This window comes from Parasteatoda tepidariorum, chromosome 8, assembly GCF_982258835.1.
Source record: "Parasteatoda tepidariorum strain Cologne lab strain chromosome 8, Ptep-v5.0, whole genome shotgun sequence".
Lineage (NCBI taxonomy): Eukaryota > Metazoa > Arthropoda > Arachnida > Araneae > Theridiidae > Parasteatoda > Parasteatoda tepidariorum.
The window spans coordinates 99,428,090-99,452,278 of record NC_141762.1 but is presented as its reverse complement, the minus strand read 5'-3'; the positions used below and the strand labels follow the sequence as shown (position 1 = coordinate 99,452,278).

Here is a 24,189-nt window from a genome sequence, read left to right as displayed (position 1 = left end):
CCATACAAATGTTTTCAGAACTATCAAATGAATTTCTATAGAAACAATGAATTTAAAATATCGATATTACGAAGATTATCCTATTTAACGAAGGCGAATAAAAGGAAAAATTTCTTTTTTTAATCAATACACCTTTGTTCAAAATATACTATGTGTTGTATGAAACTGTTTCTGAAGAACAGATGACATTTGTAATGTGCTTGCGCCGCTGACTGCCCAAATGCTTCAGAATGAAATGGACTACTACCTAGATGTTGTCATTGTGACCAAGGGACGTCACAAAGAAAATCTGTGCCACGTGTATAAAAAATTTAGAAGTTCCTTCTACATTATGCGTAAATTATACCGATAAATTCTTTTTCATTAAATAATTATAATCGTTCGTAATCACTATATTCATTCTGAATTACCTTATAGTATAAATGACACAGAGTTTACATCAAGGAAATTCTTGGGCGATAATTTTTTTTTCTAAAAATAAAAGACAATTAAATTATGAACCTTTATTGCAGCTTGTGTATAGGAGGGTCTTTTCTCCATATTTTCATTGCGTAACAAGGCAAGATTGATATGGGGACATAGGTTAGCCAAACCATTGCACATGTGGCCCAAGAATACAATTCTGAAACAACAACGCAAATATTAACAATCTCATACATGACAAAGAGATAAAAAAAAAACAAACTCATTAATAAGTCCTCGTACCTGTTGCTCTCAGTTGTTTCAGATTCCAAGCATGCAAGATGGGCTTCAATAAAACATATTAAACTGGAAAAAATTCAATCTGATATCACCAAAAATTTTTTATTCATCATCAAGGGAAAGTAAAAAAGAAACAGTATTGAGATAAATCCTCTAAATGAAGAAAACCTCTATCTATATATCGTCCACCTACACAAGACATTAACCGAATTGCTCAATGGAATTTTCCTCTCAAGCAATGACCGCGAATTCTCTGCAAGCAATGACCGAGGAAGCATCTCATGTGTGGGGGAGGGGCTATCTCCTGATGAATTACTTGGAAGGGACCGTCCTGAAATCCCAACCCATTCATGTCTAAAGAAGTAAAAATACATGCGGCTTTCCAAAAGAATTTATTATTTTTTATGCGAAAAACTCCATTGCCACAAAATAATTTTGGTTAATGTTGAAATTCAAAATATCAGTATAACGAATTTGTGGACCCATTTCTTTCAGTTTAACAATAAAGATTTTTTTTTAAAGTTTTAAAGTGCAATGTTTCCTCTAAAAACAACAGATGGGTCATTCTCACAAAAAGGTGATTTTTTAAGTCCCTTAGTAATAAATATTAGGAAATACAGCAGATTTCTTAATATTTTTCTTCATCATTTTTCTTGAAGTTCTAACTAACAAATCATATGCATTTCTGCTAAATGTATTTAATATTTCATTCTTATTTTTTAATAAACATAACTTCAAAATCCCTTCCGTGGATGTCCCTACGTCTAGGACACAAAATAATTTTTAATGTCTGTTAAACAATTTAAATGTTATTTTAATGATTTTTCTAGTTTTACCTAGTTAAATGTTTATAGTAACTTTTTATTTAATATTTTTTTGAAAAAAAATTATTTTTATAAAATAAATTACTAGTAAACTTTGTCCATCAAAAATGAAATCTCCCTCCATGGACAATTAATATAGTTCGGTAAATATGCAATCAAGAGCAGCATATGCGAAATCCTTATAAGACAGTTGCTGGGAAAGGTAACCATTCCATTTTCTATTGTTAACTATCAGTTGTTTTTGTTCTCTTTGGTGTCAGTTTTGGATTGTTGTGTTCAACTGGGGTTTGGTAAAGTTCTCACCGTATACTCCGTGGACATCATAAAGAAGAAAATTATTTTATTTTTGATAGATGAATTTTTGATTGCAAAAATAGTATATTTAATAAAAAGAACTGCCCCATTTTTGTAACTTTAAAATTAAAAATCAGTAAAATTCAAGAACTAGTTTTTGTCTCCTCCGTGGACATGACAACTCCACGGAGGAGAAGACACAGTCAATGGAAGAGACAATGTGTTCGATAACCATAATACAATTTTAATAATTAAAAAACTATTTTCTTTTAATTGATATTTTTTAAAATGGAACAAATGTGTTAATTTGCTTGTATTTTTAAAGAAAATCAATTAAGTTTAACTTTTTCTTATCGGAGAAGTAAATATTGACAATTTTTCTAAGTAATTTCTGTGATGTTTAACATTTTTTTTCTCTTCAAATTTTAGGAAAAAAATGGCAAAACCAACATGTAAAAAAAGAAAGTCATCAAATGTTCAAATGCAAAGGAGAAGGGAACAGAAAAAACTTAGTATGAGACAAGCTAGACAGAAATTAAAAGAAAACCATATATTGTTTGAAAAAAAAAAAAAAGAGCAAGAAACTTTAAAATCTGTATCAGAAAAAGATTTAACAGAAAAATCGTGATTAAATGTACTTAAATTTCTAGAAATTGATAGAGCAAGCCGTTTGTGCCCAGGGAAAAAAGAAACAATAACAAGAAAAGAGAAAAAACAAAAACATCATTTGGATGACAGTATGTTTAACTTGCATAAAATGTTCATAAAAGAGTACCTTTAACACTCAACTTTCATGTGGAGTCTGAATTTTTATTTCAATAGTCCTTAAATTTTAATTTATTAATATTCAGTAAGAGTTACTTAAAAAATTGTACACTTAGGTTAAAAATGGATGTTTCCTTTCATAGCAGCATGATTAATCGGAAGTAGCTCTATCTCTAATAATGAAATATTTTATTATTTACTTATTAATGTTAAACTCATATCAGTTGTACCCAATAATTAATGAATTAGTCTTCACTGACATTTTATATTTTATAACATAAAATGTCTCCTCCATTGACTATTACATCTCCTCCGTAGACAAGGCAGAATTTAAAATATTTTAAATTTTGTAAAAAATAAAATAGAAAACTTGACCATTATTATAAGGACATATAACAAAAATAAATAAAGGCATTTATGTAATTTTTATCACTTTTTTAATTACTTTAATTTTAGAAAATTTTTTAGTCTATTTATACCTTTTCAGTGAGAATGACCCAGATCATATAAGGTATAATAATATGTAAAAATTAAAATCTTTACATTGGTTGAGTAACATTGGTTGTAGTATTTTTTATAAAAAAAAAAAAAAAAACTGCAATAGAAAAATGTGTGGAAAGATACATACTTATGAAATCCATTTTCTACTGTTTGAGCAATGCATCTGTTGATGACATTGCTTTCTTCATGAATTTCTGTCATAAACTTTTCTTGATTGGAAGAATCCACTTTTAAAGATGAGAAACAAGAGATATCCTCTATTGACATCTTGATTTGATTGTCCAAATCCTTACAAATGCTAAATAATAATAATTTAAACAAATTGAAAAGGATTTTCAGTTAATTACATGAGACATGAAATAAATAACCTTATTTTAAGGGTATGAAGAAAAGAAAAATCACACAATAATTATCATATAGTAAGAAGTCTTAGAAGCTTAAATTTAACACTATACTCTTAACTTGTAAATATTATTTAGACTAGGATATGTAATGTTCAGTTAGCTATAGAATATCAGGGACGTCACTTAAATTTGGAAGGAAAAAAAATTCCCAGTGCTTTCATAACACAATTATACACAATATATTAAGAGAAAACACATAATTATTGTGCTTTTCAGTTAGCTATATTAGGCTAACTATGCTAGTTTTAAAATTGCTGGAAAAACTTTAGGGAACGGCAAAACATACTTAAAACGTATAATGCATAGTTGAAGAAATGAAATAGTTTAGTATCGATGAAATGTCATCCTTAAATATCCCACAGATTGTGCTTGGAGTGGTCATCATTTCTTAAAAGACGAAAATAAGGAGGAAATTTCCCTGTTTTCTACTAGTTTGTTAAGAAAAAAAATTCCCTGTTACATACCTGCCAATATTGGAGAGATAAAATAATGGCGATTTTACTAACTGACCCAATTTCTGGTTTACGACTAATGATGTTCACTCCGTAACCTTGTAATTTTGAACCCAATTGAGAAGACAAGGGAACTCCTAGATTAAGAGAAATTTGCTTCAAGGAGGACTTTTTTTATGGAACTAACTCGCATTTGCGTTGCATGAAGCGGAAAGCTATGAAAACCTCAAAAGGTTAGCCTGACGGCAAGAGGACTCTAACCCATGATTCGTCTACCACTGAGGATATTTTATGTCAGCCCTGTGGTAGATGCTAGCCGGATGCGGAATTTGTATCGACCAGTCATTGCTGGGATTCGAACCTAGGTTCACCTCACTGGAAGACGAATGCTTTCACCCCTGAGCCATCACGGCTCGACATAAACAATTAACACTCAACATACTGCAGTACTGGCAATAGTACAACCTGTTGAGGAATAAGAGAAGTATTTTTGTTATCAGTGGCTATTTTATCACCAGATTATTATTTTTAAAAAACATTTCTTCAATAAATACAGAGAAATTTCAGAAAATACGGGTAAACAGGAGATAATCGTAAAATCCAGGTCATACCTGCCAGGAGACTTGGCAGGTATGATGTTATTTTAGGTGATTTTTAAATTCCCTTTATATTTCAGGTTTTTCCTAGCAACCCAGATATTACAAAAAAAAAAAAAAAAAAAAAAATTATGGAAAGTAACAATTGCTTGAAAACAAGACCTGTTTTATTGTGTGAGTTCATTCAAAGAAAGAAAAAAATTCCTACCTTTGAACTTTTGGTGTGAAACCCATAGATTTCATGCTGAGTTGACCACTGTCCCAGTAATTTCTGTGGTGTCTGGAATGCCATGCTATGTTTGCAATGATGTCTTGGGGTGACTCCGACCACACATAGAGGGAAATGTTTGATTTGGAACTGAAATAAATAATGACTTTATCACTTATAAAATAAAGTGTCATACAACCAGTATCGAAGAATATTCAAAATCAAAATATACAATGCATTGAACAAGGGTCCCCTAGCAATGCCTGGGGGGGGGGCCCTTAAGGCATCTTACTTTAGATAAATTGTATTAAAAAAAAAAAAAATTAACAGTAAAAGCACTGCATTATATATTTTTCAAAATAAATATATTTCCATGTGAAAAGTGTGCATTTTTTCCCTCTACAAATAGTGATCGATTATCATGCAAACACCATTAATTTGAAAAGATTATTACCAGGAAAACTTAAAAAGTCAACCGAAATCTATTTTTCTATATTAAAATGTTATTTTTAGGTACTCAACTAATTTCTCTAAATATGCTTAGAGAAGAAACATTTTTAGTCTTAAAAATTTGTTCTCTGTCTCACACAAATTTAAATACAGTAGAAAACCATTAAAACCGGGAAGAATTTTGCTTGGTGTTGCCACTATTTTGAAGTATAACGATTATAAAAAAAAAGCAGAAATTTGACTCATCCTTGAAGTTGAGTAGAGAGAAAGGGGGGAATTCTTCGTGTTTGCCCAGAGAAATTTAAATTCTTCCCCTGACCTTGAAGATCATTAGATCGAGAGGGGGCAAGGAAGGGACAAATGTTTTATTTTCTCCTGCATGTCAGTTGCTTTTCTGATAAGCTGCCATCAATCAAACTTAAAGGAGTGGCATGCTGATTTCGTTTTCTCTTTGATTTATGAGGGGGTGGGGAAAATGCACTGCACAAGTATATCAATGAATGTCCAAGTTAAGTAACTTGAAACTTCTGGGGAAGAGTATTGACATTTGAGATGTACTTTAAATCCACTTTAGTTACTCAGTTTTTGTTATCCTTGATTTATTATGATGAATTGTTTTATTATTTCCGATAATGCATCATTTATTTGAACGAAACGTTTTTTAATCACCAGTTATATTCATCTATTTGACATCGATTAACAAAACAATATTTTTTTTTGAGAATAAACTCTGATTTTTTAGAAATGCTGTATCATCAGCACGTTTTTCTTAATGTGGAATCAAATCTGCTTCCGTTAAAAATAGTCCTTTTATAAAAAATAAAATAAAAGGAGAAGATTGTTTATTAATTTGAGCATATAATTATTTGTTACTAAAAGCAGATGATTATTTTATGAAGCAGATAATAGTTTTCTTTTTTTAATTTTGATTCTGTTCTTCTGATTCTACTGCATTTGAGTTTTTTTTTTCTTTTTAAGATAAATTTCATACTCTGATTTATTATTTTAATTCATAAATTTTATCATTAAGTTGGTCCCCCCCCCCCGATATTATAATATCCTGCCTTGTTCCAGTTTTTAATATTTATGCTAGTGCCTTTTTTAAATATTGTTTCGGTTCAATAATTTTCAAGTGTTGCTTTTATTTAGATTAATAAGTTTTCATTTCATCCCCCGTATAATTAGGTATGAAATATATTGCGTTTTTCAATTATTGATTTTGTTTTATATTAGTTAATTTGGGGACTTTAATTATTATCAAAAAATAAATATGCGAATTTTGTATTTTTTAAACTTGTTTTTCTTGTCTAAACTTGAAAATGTTTTTATCCTATTAAATGTTATTTTGCTAAATTTTTATTTATTTATTTATTTTTTTGATTTAGGAGATCTTTTAATTTTCTTATTTTGAAACGTGTTTCACTTTTTCCTTGTAGTTTGGGTTTGATAAAACATCGATTAACGGCCCTTTTTGGCGATCCAGAAAACCAGGAAATTCAGACATCTGGGATAGCGATGGTTCCGAGCATCCCAGTTAATTGGTTTTCTACTGCATTAAAACACCAAAATTTCATTCCACAAATTGATTTTATAGATAAATGAATTTAGAAAAAAGAAATAAAATTTTACTATTGCAACTAAAATTATACACAAACACATACATTTAAATACAAAAGAAAAACAATTACTCCAATTAAAAACTATACCTTTTGCACTTATGTTTTAGGGCATGTAGCTGTTTTTTTAAAAAAAAAAAACTACAGTAGCTTATTTAGCATTTAATTTTTTGAAAACAACTTTTGGTAGTATTAATCATTACTGTTTAACAAATTGAATTTTTTCAACTAACAAAGCATTTAAAGTTTCAATTTTCCTTGATGAACTGAATCTTGTAAATTTTGTCACACAATGTTGGTTCACTTGTGGCATTACTTTGTGGAATTAATAGAACAGTCAACATTATCTTGAGAAACAAATTACACTTATTTGATTCCTTAACTTAGATATTTTGAACCAGCATGGGTGCCACTCTAAAGAAATTTTAAGACTGAACTTATTTTTTTGACTGATTAACACAATCTAATGTGGTTTATCGGAAATTCTCTAACAAATATCTGATCTATATTAAACTCTACATTAAAGTAAGAATATTAAAACAAAAAAATTCACATTAAAATAGTCTTTTTTGTTAATTAGTATGGAAAAAAGGTTTTTATTTGATAATGAATAAATAACAAATTTAATGTAATAGTGTTTTCAGATCTGTGAATTGAACTATTCTTCCCAAATATTTTGGGTACAAACGTGGATCAAAGAAAGCAGCATTTCATAATTTAAAATATCATCAGCACTTATAAATTAGCCTATTTAAGATCAGATTTTTAAAACAATAAAATTTTAATTCTGTAACAAAAATCTGATCGCTAGAAATAAGTTATTAGGGTGTTTCTTTTCCCTCCATTTTTTTATTTTGCACACTGTAGCATAATTTAAGAGAGTTTCAAGGAATGGTATTTAAGGATCCTTCTTCCAAAAAAAAAAAAAAAAAAACAAGGGAGAGTTGGCATCTATGATATAAAATCATACGGTGTTGTCACTCAAATTTGTATTTACCCTATATGCATTATACACAATATATTAAGAGGTAAGAATTACTTTGCTCTTGTATGAGCTATAATAATGGGCTAACTATGCTCATTTTAATCGTGGAAAAACTTAGAGAAAAAAAAGGAGCAGCTCTGAACAAACTTAAATAATGCTATAGTAAATGGAATAGTTTAATATAACTGAAATATCCCATAGATTGTGCTCAAAGTGTTCACCATTTTTTAAAAGATGAAAATAAAATAAAAAACCCTGTATTTTCTTAGTTTATAAAGAAAAACTAAAAATTCCCTGCATTTTCCTATGTAATTTTTAAATTCTCTGTATTTTCCACGTTTTCTCTATTCTCCCTGTGGAGTGGCAACCCTGTATTGACAGAGCCTCCTTCAACAAAAAAAGTAGGAGAGTTGGCACCTATGATATGTAGATAAAAAACAATAGGTTTTAACTTTCTGAGAAATTCCTTACAACAAATTAAAATTTTGATTTTCTTGTAAAAGCAAAAAAGAAAACAATATGTTGAAAAGGATGTTATTACCTGGTAGTTTCACAGCCAATTTCAGTTAAGGTTTTCTCGATATTCCTTTGAGAGTTCTCACCCGCATTCAGAACACTTTCACTAATGATATCCTTCAAATGATAAGAACATAAATAAGACTTCAATAATCTTTCATTATAATATTCCGACTTTTTAATTTAGAAATAGGGCTACCATAAAACAATCTATTAATCCAGTGATTCTCAACTTTTTTTTTTTTTTTTTTGCTGTGGCACACTTTTGAGAATTTTGAAATTTGATGGCAAAGAAAGAAATAAGCTTAAAAGTTGTTTATTTACCTATAATTCACTGGGATTATACCTATAATTCACTAGGACTCAAAAAATTAAACAAAAATCACAAATAATTAAATGTATTAAGTTAAATTTTGTATTGGCATTTAATGCTACGCCCAGGGAGGGGGCCATTGGCACTATTTTCGAAAAAATACTATTAGTATATACCATACAAAATTGTTTCATTGCAGTAAGGAAAAATAATTTCAAAACTTAAAGAGGTTTTACTAAAATTTCGAATTTTTTTAAAAGTATGACTAGTTTAATTCAGATTATTTAACTTTTAAAATTAAAAACAACCCATTTTTAAAGGGATCCTTAAACTCAGGTTCAAGAATTGGTTAAACCCTAAATCAGTGATTCTCTATCACTGAGCCACTGCACTTTTTTGTGCCGCCAAATTCTTAAAAAGTACTGCCAAATTTTAAAAATGACATAGTAAAAATTATAATGCTCTTTTTTAATTATGAGTAAAGTTTAAATTAAAGAAAAGTACATATATAATATTATATATATATACTTTTTATAATTTTTTTACGCTTAAAGGGTTTTATCAGTGACAGACTTGTCTCTGATAATCTTAAAATGTTAAAATAAGCAGGAAATTTAATGACTAATAAAATTTTTAATTAACAAAAGAAATCAAACTAAATATTAACATACAAAAGGAAATAGCTAACAATTAAAATAAGCTATGCAATTAATAGTTATAAAAATAAATCAACAAAGGATAACTAACAAAAAAAACAATGAAAAAACAAGCTAACAATCAATAATTTACAAAATACAAGTTAAAAAGGAATCACAAAAAATAAAATGTGTAAAAAAAATAAATAAAAAAAAACATTAGCAATTAATAACTAGCAAAAAATAATAACTGTTAAAAAAAACCCAAAAGAACTATTAAACAATGAGAGGGAAAAAAGACGAAATAAGGACTGCAAAAATTGAAAGAGCTAATTAATCCCTTAATAAACATGTTTTGTAGTATATTGTCTTGCAGTTTTTTAAATTATAGGAAAATAAAATCGTGAATCAATCGGATTAGCCTGTCTTTGTATACATAAAACCAAGGATGCCGAAAATTACATTTTTTTATTTATTTATTTAATTATTATTTTTTTTTTTTGAGTTACAATAACTATTTTAGAAAGTTTGTACAGTTATAAAATCTTTCGATAATAATTTTTTCTCTAAAAAAGAAAAAAAATTCATTTGATTTTAGATAATTATATACTGAATACTGAAATATTATATCAAAATATACTGAAATAGTGATAATTTATAAGAATAAATTTAAGATACCACTTATAAACTTCAGAAATTCAAACTTTTAAGCAAATGCATTGGCATATAAATTTATTTGTATGATATTTAACATAATGAAAAATGCACCTTTTCTTTTAACATAATAGAAACTAGTATTTCTCTTTTAATGCAATCATATTATTTCACTTTTGTCTACTCTGTCAAAGCAATCTTTGCCTTTCTTTCTCGTAAGATTTTTTCGGCAGAGAAAATTTCCCATTTCATTCTTATTAACTGAGAAAAATTTTAAGAGCAAATTTTTTTTTTTTTACAATAAAAAATTTTGTAGCATCTTTTTTTAATTAGACCAAAAATTTCCCCATGGTTATCTGAATTTTTTTGTGTGCCTTGTTCGTGCGATCAGACACTCCTGCATAAAATCTTCACCTCATAATTCATCTGACAGGGTTGTCACTCAAATCAGGGGGGAAAAATCCCCATGTTGTCCTCGTACATATTATGCACAATATATTTAGAGGAAACACAACAATTCCTGAGCACTTGTGTGAGCTATACTGGGCTAACTATATTTATTTATTTTAATTGCTGGACAAACAGCTGAACATACTTAAATAATGCTATAGTGAATGAAATAGTTTAGTATAGCTGAAATATCATCCTATAATAGAGATCCCATAGATTACGCATTGAGTGGCTACCCTTTTTAAAAGACGAAAATAAGAAACAAAATTCCCTGCATTTACCCAGTTCATATAGAAAAAATCAAAATTTCCTGTTCTTTTAGGTGATTTCCCTATATTTTCCAGGTTTTCCCAATTCTCCTTGTGGAGTGGCAACCCTGTCTGTATATTTCTTTCAAACAATATTTCTATTTTTATTAATAAAAAATGTAAGTAGTTTGCAACAATGGTTGCATTACCTCAATACTTTTCAAGAAACAGTCTTTCAGAAAAAAATCCCAAATTGAGAATGACTTGTTCAGTAGAGCACTGCATATCATGTCCCACTCCTCGATCTAAAAATATGATAAAAAATTTAACATATATTGAAGTATGTTAACTTTTTTAATAGCTATTCGTTGAATAAGACGAGACTGAAAATTTTTATTTTAATGTTCATCCTATCATTGACTGATAGTTTCTCTGGCAGCAAAATAGTTTGGCCCCTCATTGGACTAATATTATTCATGAATCTTGGCTGAGTAAGGATGTAAAAGGCCTTTATTTTTCTGATATTGGCCCTATATCAGGACTCGAAAAAACTCAGAAATTTTACCCGTCCCCGAGGACGGCATGTCCAACAATGTACCCATCCTCATTTGAAACTAACCCGTAGCTTCTAAATAAATAAAAACATAATTTTATCCTATTTATTACAAACATTTATATAAATTGCACAATGAATTAGTAGTTACTAGGATTACATTATACAGTAATAAAAGAAATACTAGGTTACTAATAACAATACTAGGATAATAGAAATACTAGGTTAATAATAATAATAATTTAAATGACAAAGGTCAAGTTATCTGGAATGTCAATTTTCTGAGGGTAGTGCGTTTTTTAAATGAATCAAATATGACGTTGGCAGTTCCACAATCAAGCCAATGATTTGCAGAGGTTTCTGAACAGAAATCTGAAAGGGGTTTTCCATTTAGGTGGATGTTCATAATTGCGTTTAACGCTTCTTGTTTAAGACCAGTACATAATGTTTTTTTTGTAAGTTTATTGCTTGAAAGCCCCTTTCAACCCCCACAGTACTCCCAGACAGAGAAAACATCAATTCCACCATGTGCAGTATGTTGCTGTATTTCTAGATTAGAGCTTCATTTAAGAAGTGAAGCGCTAGACTCCTGTAAGATAACAAAAATTTAAAATGTATCACGAGCATTAATAAGAAAATGGCCGTCCGTGCGGACGTCGGATTCGAGAAATTCGTTGTCGACGGGGAATTTTTGACAGCCGAGGACGGGCGGCTTTTCGAGCCCTGCCCTATATGGAATTTTTTGATTCACGTGATATCTTACAACCACTTCACAACCAATATTGATCTTATATAGAATTGTCAGCTTCACCCAATATTTTGTAACCATTATTTAGAAAATGTAGGCTCTATATTGGATAAAGTAGGCTCTATATAGGCCAATCTAAGACCAATATTAAAAATATATTCCAATATTGGTCCCTCGGTGCATGTTCTTATTGGACCCATATTGAGCCAATTTTGAACTCAACTGGGGCCACGGTAAAATTGTTTTAAAGGTTAATGGCTGGATGTGAGTTTAGAGAACCAAACTCAAAATTTAAAAAAAAAAGTGATCATTTAAAGAAGAAACAAAACAGTTTTTAATAATTGAGAGTAATCATAAGACAGTCAAATCCAGTTTCAGCGAAATCCAAAATAGCAAAAATTTCAATGTAACGAATATTTTCCCAAATGAAAACTCCATAGAAACAATGGATTAAAAATACCGATCTTTTGAAATTCGTAATCTGTTTTAACGAAGGTGGAAATTAGCAATGATTTTCATTTCTTTTCCATGATCAAAACACTTTTCCACTGTTCAAAAGTACACAATGATTTCAAAATTTAAATATTTTTTCATCTTCAAAACAGAGTGAGTGAGTCAAAATAGAGTGAATAGTGGCTCTCCAATCGAGTTATTTTCCAGTTCAGCTGTTTGAAAACGCGCATAATTTGGAGGAGTTTGTAATTTCTGATAGTTCTAAATCATTTGTACAGAAAAAAATTACGTATTACGCAATTTCAGATAGGTAAGTGATAATAAATTAATTGTTCCGTTTAATTTAATTGTTTTTGTGAGCTTTTAAAATATTGATTTGATTTTTTCTACACGTAGAGTACAATTAGATTAAATCTGTAATTAAATGCAATATTTATTACTTTTTTATACAAGAAAATTACTTGGTAAAGAAATCATTTTGGTTCCCATTGAAATTCTCAGCATCGGTATACCAAATTTTCGTTATTGCTTCGGTCCCTAGGAATTCGCTAAAACAGGTTTCGACTTAATTCAGTTAAGTAAGTGAACTTCTTTAAACATGTGTACATATTTATACAAGTACATAAAACATTCCACATACTTAAAAACAAGTAATATAAAAAAAAAAAATTATTTCAATTCCTACTTAGGTCAACAAGGAAAAATTTTATTTTAGTTACTTTTCATTAAATTATTATAATTTTTCTCTTATAAAACTAAAATTAATTAAATTTAATGAATGAATTAGTATTTGAAAAAACTGTATTAACATCAAGTATCATCCACTACAAGTTTAAAAAAAAGTGTATTTGAACTTGAGTGCATGAATAAAAAGTATTTTATTAACAATTGAAAAATTGAACAATATATAGGGAGAGTGTGAACTAATAGTAGGAATTGAAAAAAGAAACTGAGATCTAGGAATATAAGGAACTTGTAACTTAACAGTTAAGAAACAAGTCCTTAATGAGTAAAAATAAAATCTTCACCTCGCACAAATTTTCAAACAATGCCTCTCTAATCAAGGACAGACTTTTCACTGACTTAACATAATTTAACAATGTCCCCAAATCTGACTGAAGATTCACTTTGATTCTGTAAGAAACAAAATTAAGAACCATGAACATAATTGAATGTCTACTAAACAATTAAATATATTACCCAATACAGTTTGCACTCAAATCTGGAAAAAAAAAATTTCTCTGCTTTCCCTGTACATATATATTACACGCAATACATTAAGAAGAAACACAACAATTATTATGATCTTGTGTGAGCTATATTTGGCTAACCATATCAGTTTTAATTGCTCAAAAATCTTAATAGAAAAGAAAGAAACAGCTGAACATATTTAATGCTATAAGTAAATGAAATAGTTAAGTATTGCTGAAATAGCATCCTTAAATATCCCATAGATTGCACATAATAAAAATTTTAAAACTGAGAAACTCAGCTCAAAGCAGATTAGTTGGCCTTGCCTGTGTTCAATACGCAGAGTAAAACTAAAATTTTTAAAAGAAATGTCACCTGGAAAATATAAATAGTTAGATTTATGAAACCAAATAAACATAATGCATATAAATATATATATATAAAAGTCAAAGACTAATTTCAATTTATGCCATAGAAAGTTCCAAATTATTTTGTGTGGTTCTTAATCTGTTACTGGTCCTTTACTCATGACTTAATATTTCTTAAGATATCTGAATCTTAATATTCCTTAAGTTACGGAACAGTCTAATTAATATTTTTCAAAAAATCTTAAGAGAAATGTCAAAAATGAAAAGTGTCCAGTAAGTTCAAAGATTTACTCAATTGAACTACTATTATTTGCTTTTAATAATAATTTCCCTGGCTATGCAAAAAATAAGAAAAAAATAGATAAATAATGTAAAAAATAAATAAAAATATGAAAAATATGCATTTTCAGCAATTTAATTTTTGCGTTAATTGTATTTTCAAACTTTTGTGTTAACTTATTTTTCAAACTGCTTAGAGAATTTCAAATCAGGGTGTGTAGCCAAATCTCTCAACAAAAAAATAAGCACCCTTAAAGTACTTTTTAAGCACTTAAAAAATATTTTTAAGCACTATATACATTAACAAAATGCAAACTAATTTTCAAACACTTTACATGATCAAAAAAAAAAAAAAAAAAACTAGTTTTAGACAAAGAATAATTTTTTTGATTAGCCACCATAAAAAGATTGAGAGATTTTCCCATTTGATTTCAGAGGCCTGAAATTGAGAATATCTTGCAAAGTGCAGCCGAATTGCACATGAGAATGCAAGAATCTCACCAATAACAGCTCAGTAGACACACCTGCGGACTCAACAATTATTTAATGAAACATGTAACAGGATTGGTGCTATTACATGTTTCGCACCGACGACAAGCCAAAATAGATTGTGGCTGAATTAATTGTGAAAATGTTGAATAGAGCAATGTGAAAACCAGGTTTCTGCGTAATATGCAGAAAATCGACACAGTAAAGAAAAAAATCTTATTCCCTAAAAAGGAAAATTAGGCACTTTCTAAAAACACCCAATGAAAAATGCACCTTTATGGGCTTTCAAAAAATGAAAACAAAAAACAAGCACTTTTAAGAAATTTTTTAAAACACTACTCATCATGTCAAATTTTACTGTCATACCAAGATCATAAATTTATCTGTTCACCAAGATATATTGGTGACTTAAATTAAAACTAACTTAAGTAAAAAAAAAAAACTTACTCTTGAAGCCAACTAGTGCACTTTGATTGAAGAAATTCAATTCCACATTGTTCAAGAGAAGTCGTTAAAATGGGTCGGAAATCTGAAAAATACTTTCAGTATCAATGAAATGTTCTAAATTCTATTAAAAATTTTTTTATCTTGTAATTGTAAATAACTACACCGGCTTAAAGATATTTTTTGAAAAATGATATCAATAAGTAAATAATGCGAGAAAAACATGATCAAAGGAAGAGTATATTTGTGACTGTGAATCAATAATCCCAAGAAATTAATCAGTTTGCCTTAGTCATGACGAATTTCTCAAAGCCGTAATTTTTAAAAATGTGGAATTTTCACACACTCTAAAATTCGGTGTATGATTCTTTGTGATAATATTCCTTTTATGCGAGAAAAAAATAGGCGATTAGCCACTACATGCAAGACTGAGCCAAGATGGGTCGGAGGATAGAGCATTCACCTTCAAATGAAGTGAACCACGTTTGAATCCTAACAATGCCTGCTCGATACGAATACCACATCCGGCTAGCACGGAGCACTGTGCAGACGTAAAATATCCTTAATGGTAGATGGATCATGGGTTAGAGTCTCCTTGCCATCAAGCTAACCCTGGAAGGTTTTCGTAGCTTTCTCGTCCATGCAATGCAAATGTGGGTTAGTTGCATCAAACAGTCCTCAAGAAGGCACATTTCTCCCAATACTTGATCCAGGAATTCACTTGTCTTTTGGATTGGGTTCAAAATTACAAGGCTACGGAATTGAACATTAGTAGTCATTAACCTAAAAAATTAGGTTGACTATTCAACGCTGGTTATAAAATGCATACAAGATCATAATTTCAAGAAATTTGTTTCTTCCAAATGCTGACTATCTTTAGTCAATCCCCATTGTAATTTTGTAAAGTTTCTCGCCTATATAATACAGAGTGAAAATGATCAATGATTGTTTTCATGATTATTTCTGTTTAACAATCTGAGTTAAAAAAAAAAAAAAACTACATTTCAAAGCAAATTATTACCTGTAATGCTGCTAGGTAAAAATTTATATATTGCACTTGATTTCAAATCCAGCATTGATACAGGACCTTAAAAAAATTTTTAAAAAATGCATTAAAGCTCTGTTTCATTAATAAAACATTAAATTAAATACAATGTTACTGAAAACATCAATAGCATTTTTATCAATAAGGAAAAATTTCAATATTTTGTTCTTGTTACATATTTGTTTTTTGTTTTTTTCATTAATTTTTTTAAGTGACGTTTTTATTTATTTTTAAAAAAAAGATAAAATAGTTGAAATTACTCTTGCTAGCAAAATGAAAAAAGTACCCTTTAAACTTATTGAGCATATTAGATTTCGAGATTTTTAATCCTGTTAGATTTTTGTCTAAAGTACAACAGGAGTTTTTTTTGTACAAAAACTGTAAAGAACTTGATTAATAACTGAATATTTGCCTGAATATGGAACAGCACTCAGTCAGCAAAGAAGCCCTTTCATTTAACTAGGACTGGGTGAGACATTTTTCGATTTTATGTAATCATCGTCAATCCGATGTTTGGATTAGCACTTTTTTAAAGCATCGAAAATTGCGATTTACCAAAATATATGCGGTGTTTTACGATGTCTACAACGCATGACAATGAGTACTATTTCTGAAAACGTAATAACAGTTACAAGTGCGACCGATGAGTATTTTCCCTGACCATGAAATGGATGACCGTACACTCGCACAAACAGCTTTTTCCTCTTTTTTTTATTGATAGTAATGAATTAAACTTACGATAAGGGATGACTGGGATGTTACGTGCATTATAGTGCCAGCTGTTCCTAAGTTTTTAATCTTTCTGAATTCAACAGCAAAGTTTTTATATTTTTGTTTATGAAGATTTTTATGAATGATCACAATACGCATTTTAATTTTGATTTTTATATTCATAATTACTTATTTACTGACCTAAGCAGCGGCAGATTAATGTTTGTTGCAAACCCCCCTCCAGGACAAGTTATTGAATTTTTTTTATTTTTAATTTATCAGGTCCCTGTTGTGATTTATTGATTTTTTAAAAGAAATATAGATAATTTATTGATAATTAGACGAATTATAGCATTTTTTTGTAAGGGAGGATTGAGTTTATTTCAAGAAAACTTATCAATCAAAAAGTGTAAGAATTTGAAATAACACAACACCAAATACAAAATATTAGTGTAAAGAAACATCGCAATGTTAGAGTGATGATACATTGCCCAGTGTCACATTTAACAATCAGTTTCTCAGCCAAAATTGTGAATAGGAACCTCACTATAAAGACTTAGCAGTACAATAAATTAGATGTGCAATAAGTTTACTTACCTGGTTCTTTGGAACTTATTAATTTCGTTAGAGAATTATACAGTAAATTTCTCTCCAAACCTAGAAAAGTATAAATACTATTAAAATTGCTAACTAAAAGCACTTTTTTAATGAAACATATAAATAAATGTATAAATACCATTATTTGAAACATTTTCATTGGAAGGATAAAAGAGAACATAAATTATTTTTAGTGTCATCTGTACAACATTGACAAACTGGCAAACTTGGTCTCTCGCTAAAAATAAAAAGAAAGAAACGGTTCATTATGCAGACAATGTATCATAATCTCATAAATTACAGGCTAAATCTTAATCTACAAATAATCTCTTTATAAAATCTTAATCTACAAAAAGTTCTCAATTTCTAGGAACTATAATATTATGCATTTGTGAAGTACAAATAATTATTTGAATGAATTTTTCAGTATATTATATTCTTCTATATTATGAATTTTTTAGTAATTTTAAATCTTTTGTTTATATATGCAATTTTTATTTAAAAATGCATCTTTGAATGTCAATTTTCTCATAATTTTCAGTTTAAAATATAAAATAAAGCTATCAAGTTGTTTATACATTAAAAAAAAATTTTTTTTGAAGAAAATTTATATGCAGATTACCTTTTAGTTTGCTTTTATTTTTCAAAAGCTTCAAATTTTCTGCTATTTTAATAATGAGTGAGAATTATTTTGTGAAATGTACACATAAAATAGGATAATAGGACCGCTTAAAAATTGAGGGTCAAATTCAATTATTATATAACTACTGTGATTCACAACCACTGTGCCTAAGTACTTTTGTGTTCAGCCAAATTCTTAAAGTGCACAGCCAAATTTTTGAAATGATATGGTAAAAATTTTAATGCTTTTTAGTAAAGTTTAAGTTAAAGAAAAGTATAATACATATACTTTTATAATTTTTCAACGCTTTAACGGCGTAAACATCTTTGTCAGCGATAGTCCTGAGTTAGACAATCTTAGGAAATTTAAGGACTATTAAAACTATTAATTAATAAAAAAAGCAAGCTAAATGTTAGCTTACAAAAGGAAATAAAAGCTAACAATAAAAATAAGCTACACAATTAATAGTTGCAAAAACAAATTAACAAAGGATAATTAACAAACAAAAACAATAATTAGCAAAAAAAAAAAAACAATTTAACAAGGAATCACGAAAAATAACAATTAATGTAAAAAAAAATAATTTAATAACTAGCAAAAAAATAATAGTGAATAACAAATAAAAAATAAAACAAAAGAACTATTATGCAATGCAAGGGAAAGAAGGCGAAATAAGAACTGCCCAAGTCAAAAGAGCTATTCAACCCCTTAATAAACATGTTTTTGTAGTACAGATTTTATTTTATATTCAGAATTATTTATCATAAACTATTTTACACAGTGTATTATAGGGAAGTAAACAATTTATTTGTTTACAAATGATTTTCTTTGTGTGCCGTCAAATTTCGAAATCGTTAAAAGTGTACCACAACAAAAAAAAAATAAATAAATAATAAAAGGTTGAGAATCACCGTGTTAAGCAATATGAAGTTTTAACAGAAAAAGAAAAATAGCATGAAGAACACCATACCAGTTTTTTCAACTTGAAAAATATTCTTCAATACATTCTGTAAGGATGACAAAGAAACAAAATTAAATAAAGATTTCCTGCCTGAAAAAAAAAATTATAAAACTGTAATACAGCAAACATTACCTGACGAGTATTTAAAAACTCTAAGAATATGTGCTGCAGTGAGGAATTAGTGAGCAAACACAAACAGCATATGGGTCCTAAGACATCCTATCCAAATTAACACAACCAAATTAATGCTTACCTACAATAATTTAAAAAATAATGAAAAATGTATATAAAAAAATATCTACTTCAGGTTCAGCCTCTTGCGATTCCAAAACTTTCTGGGAATTCTAAAATTTAAACAAAAAAGATTGGAAAAAAAAGTATTTATTAACACAAGTTTAAAAGTATAGACAAAGAACTTGTGTCACATAAAATTTTAAAAGAAACTTATGATATGGAACCACAAAATGAAATGGTGGCAGTACATGTTTTTGCATAGTGTTGAAGGACCATGGGACCAGGGGGGGGGGGGGTCAGAGGTGGTCTTAGTCCCATTACATTTTATAAATAAAGGGACACAGCCCCTTCAATTTTTGGCTCGATATTTGCGTAATTAAATTTACAGTTAATCAAATATTTGATTCTCATTTTGTGGGGTTCAGATCATTCAGACTCTTTTAATAATATATATATATAAAACGTCGTTGCCGAGTGGGAAGGATTAAAACAGGTCTTAAGCAGTGAAAGAGGGCACAATATTTATTTAACAATTAATAGAGCGAGAACAATCATGAGCGAGACACAAAATCGTTGTGCTCCTCAATAAAAGTTAGGGAAATCCTGCAAAGTAAATTCGCAAAATGTCTCATTTTAGGGAAATGTCAGTAATTGTAATTGATTAAATAGATCGTGGGGTACTCACAAATTAGCAAAGGGAAAAATGTCAAACTGTTAATTAATATATACGTGAACTATAAATAGATTACAAGACAGGATGTGAATTTTAAAGTGCTGGAAAGAGCAGTTCGTTTTGAATATATATTAAGAAAAGGATTTACAGGAAAGGAATTACATAAAAAGATTAGCTGAAGCTTCATATGTTTTATATATATATATATATATATATATATATTTATATATATATATATATATATATATATATATATATATATATATATATATATATATACATATATATATATATATATATATATATATATATATATAGGAAGGAGAGGAGAACTCCTTTCCCACTTTTGAGACATTTCCGTGGTGTCACCGATAGTGTTAGTCCGTTCATCGCATTCTTTCTTCTTTAAACATTCAAGTGTGCAAGAATAATCCAGGTGAGCTGCTTTTAAGGGTTAAAAACCAATAGACATTAATCAAACAATTTTAGAAGCAAAAACGAAATTGAGTTGCAACATCAGCATCGCTCCGTTTTATATAGTGTTTCCATTCCTTTTTGATGAAATATATTTGTAAAATAGTGCCCTCTATGAGCAATAAGTCATGATAATAAATATTGGTTCATCTTAAAGGAATTGAAATATGCAAGTCCGAAAATGTAAAATAAATTTACTCCACTTTTGATAATTTATTCATTTTAGTAATGCAATCAAAATCGTTTAGTATTAACCAAAATTTGTATTGATAAAATAGCAGAAGACTTTTTTTATGATTTATTACTGAAATAAGTAAAAATTACCTGCAGTAAAACAGTTCTGAACTGAGCTATGGAAGACCATTGCCTGTTGATGAGAGGAAACTGAGAACAGTAATCTGGACTGAGAATAAGAAGAGAATGAATGTGCCTCGCCAGCAAGTACAGGCACACTGAATCAATGAAATTTTTGCTTTCAATGGAATTCCAAATCTAACAAAAGAGAAAAGAATTTTTACATCATAATAACAACACTTAAGCTAAAACGATTAAAAAATTATAAATACTTTTGTTGGTGAATCCATTAGTATTTTGATTTGTGATGCAAGTGTATAAAGAAATTCTTTGCTTTTCTTTCTAGAATAAAAAGAAAATTTTATTTGCTTTTTAGAGGGGAGTAAAAACAAAGCTAAGTTTTAAAAAGGAAGATTCTAGGTAATACGGTAGAGTCCCAATTATCTGAGTTTGCGATTTAACTGAATATTTTAATGACTGAATATTATTATTTAACTGAATTTTTTGTTCTAGTTTATTTTTAAAACTACCCCCCCCCCACTCACAAAAAAAAATAATTCTGAAATTTATCTTCTAAATACCCAGGAAAACAAGCTGCTGGATTTTGAGATTATCGATTAGATTGTTAATATCGTCAATAATGAAAATGAATCTAGCAAAGATGACGAAGACAGTGACGATGAAAATCAACATATTAAAATCACTCATACAGATGGACTAACTCAGTTATTGGAATTTATAGTCAAGTGGAATTAGACAAGAGTATCGAGCAAGTACAGCTGTTATCTAAGTAAGAAAAACCTTGGAATGCTCAAATATAAGATTCCATCGCTTTTCTGGAATCTTATTAACTTTTTTTTTCTTTTAAACTCTTGGAATATTCCATCTTGGCCAAAAATTTCTGATGGGTTGCTTTTTCTACAGATTGTTTTTGTTTCCTTCTTCATATTAACCTCATGTTCTACGCTCAAGTTTTGTCAAACTCTCTCCAAGAATAAAATTAAAATGACAAAAATACATAAAGCAAAGAAAAATTTCTCTGATCTAATGCCATACCTGCCAATGTTGGAGAAATAAAATAACGGAGATTTTACTAGCACCATTTTTCAGGCTACGAGTTAAATTTTGATAAATTTGTTACAGGTCAAAATAAGGGTTAATAATTACGACATTATAATAATGAAGGGTTAATAATAATGAATTCTTAAAACAAGTTCGTTATAAATCATAATTATGCAAGCCAAAAAGAGAAATTAAAAATTGAAAATAATAAGCACTTATATTTAGCAAAGCAAAAAATATGTATATAAATCTTAATCTAAAGAAGATTTTTTTAACCATTATTTATAATTACTTAAACTATAAATGATCAACACATTGCAGTACTGGCAATAGCACCATCTGTTGAGGAATAATAGGAAGTATTCTTAGTATCAGCGGATATTTTATCGGCAAATTTTTTTTAAAGAAAACTTCTTCAACAAATACCGAGAAATTTGAGAATATAAAGGTAAACAGGAGATAGTCGAAAAATAGATAGTCGTCTTCGTTATAAAAACAGAAGAGTAGGCAGGTATGTAACGCAGTGATTATATATTCTGACTTAACAAGAACATTATTTTATTTAACTTGGAACTAATTTGCAAAAACATATTCATTTTCTAATGCAAGTTTAATAACATTGGAGGAAAAAAACATTCTGTTACATAAGATTTTTTAACAGATCTTAAAATACCTGATTTCAAATCTGCAATATGTTCCTCGCTCAAAGCTACACTTTTTATTTTTGTAAATGACATTTTTTGTCAAAGAGTACAAGTTTAAAAATGACAAACTAGGGGACAAACAATGAGAGCACATCATCGTCCGAATTAAAATTGCAAATAATCTATGCCCAGAAATATCCTCATTTGTTGGGGGAGTTTTACTATTATGAACGTTTTTTTTTTTTTTTTGGTGCTTCTGAAGAGGTCAAAATAGGGAAGCACCCCTAGCTGCGTATGACGACATTTCAGGGCACGGGTTATTATGCAATCCTGATGATGTGCCCAAAACTTCCCCAGAAATTTGTCACAACATTTACGCAAACCCAGTATATATAAAGCTTTAAAATTCGTACATTTTGAAAAAAAAATACAGATTAAAAACGTCATTTAAAAAAACTTTTTTTTAGCTCTAGGAACAAAACTAATTTCAGATTTTAAATCTCTACACTCCAATTATTTTATTTTATAACCGCCATTGAACAGCTGACTCAATTTTGGGTTAACGACTACTAATGCTCCACTCCGTAGACTTGTGATTTTGAAGCCAATCCAGAAGACAAGGGAACTCCTGGATCAAGTATTGGGATAAATTTGTCTTTGTGGAGGATTTTTTGATGGAACTAACTTGCATTTGCGTCACATGGAAAGGAAAACCTCCCACGGTTAGCCTGATAGCAAGGGGACTCTAATCCATGATTCATCAACCCCTGAGGATATTTCTCTGTCTGCACTGCGGTCCGTGCAAGCCGGAAGCAGAATTCGCTTCAACCAGCCATCGCTGGGATTCGAACCCCGTTCACCTCAATTGAAGGCAAATACTCTATCCCCTGAGCTACTACCGCTCCGCAACCCAAGTAGGAAACATCAAATATTTGCATATATGCAAAAAAAAAAAAAAAATTATTTTTTTCCCAGTGCAATTAATTAACAATGCAGAGATTTTACTTTTGTTAAAAAAATTAGTTTATTTCACTTTTTTAGGAATAAATTTTGCATTTTGGAAACAAATTTTTTGTTTCAAGAGTAGTTTTGAATGCAGCTGAGCATGCTTTAGGTGCACTTCAGATAAAACAAAACAAGTTATAATTGCATTTGATTAAAAGACTTCATTAACTTTAAAAAAATATGAAAAATTAAATAAAAAGTTGACAATGTTAATATGTGCCCATTCTCAAGACTTCCCAGTTGTGAAAGAGAAAAACCAAAAGTGATTTGAAACATATAAGTTGCCAACAAAAACAGAAAAATAAAGATGAAAAAACAAACTATTGAGACCAGATATAGACAAAATACATGACCAGTGCATCAAGATGAGTGACAATAACTTGGGCAGTGCTGAAATTCAATTTGTCAATTTTCGCTCAAAATTCCATTTATAAGTTGCAATTGATGATTTGTTGTGTTCTTGATATCTATTGTGTTCCAAATTTTATAGATAGTTTGGTTCGTCCAAAGTAGAAAAGGATGCACTGGCAAGGTATAGGATCTTTAAGAGACTTAAATTTAATTTTGTTACAATGGAAACACGATATGATATTAATAATTTAGTAGGAAAGGGAATAAAGTAAAGCAACAAGTTCACTGTAAGGATTAGAAGTCAACTGAGTTTAGCATAGAAGGGTTTCCTGCTATTATTTATTTAATTAGTTATAAATGTATTTTCTAAGATTTGTG

General features: G+C 29.1%; 1 protein-coding gene across 5 annotated transcripts in view; it reads right to left on the bottom strand.

Annotated features, from left to right (window-relative positions):
* Nucleotides 1-24,189, bottom strand: part of Cog1 (conserved oligomeric Golgi complex subunit 1) — a 51,951-nt gene that overhangs the window by 17,608 nt on the left and 10,154 nt on the right. For all 5 annotated transcript variants that reach the window (XM_087169499.1, XM_087169495.1, XM_087169498.1 and 2 more), the window contains exons 6-21: nt 21,022-21,091; nt 20,780-20,947; nt 19,377-19,418; nt 19,207-19,293; nt 19,084-19,120; nt 17,631-17,729; nt 17,492-17,551; nt 16,160-16,225; nt 15,142-15,223; nt 13,396-13,501; nt 10,823-10,918; nt 8,339-8,430; nt 4,747-4,896; nt 3,214-3,384; nt 706-768; nt 502-622 (exon numbers count right to left, since the gene is read on the bottom strand). In XM_087169499.1, the coding sequence (XP_087025625.1) occupies nt 502-622; nt 706-768; nt 3,214-3,384; nt 4,747-4,896; nt 8,339-8,430; nt 10,823-10,918; nt 13,396-13,501; nt 15,142-15,223; nt 16,160-16,225; nt 17,492-17,551; nt 17,631-17,729; nt 19,084-19,120; nt 19,207-19,293; nt 19,377-19,418; nt 20,780-20,947; nt 21,022-21,091 (1,510 nt within the window). The remainder of the gene's footprint in view (nt 1-501; nt 623-705; nt 769-3,213; nt 3,385-4,746; nt 4,897-8,338; nt 8,431-10,822; nt 10,919-13,395; nt 13,502-15,141; nt 15,224-16,159; nt 16,226-17,491; nt 17,552-17,630; nt 17,730-19,083; nt 19,121-19,206; nt 19,294-19,376; nt 19,419-20,779; nt 20,948-21,021; nt 21,092-24,189) is intronic.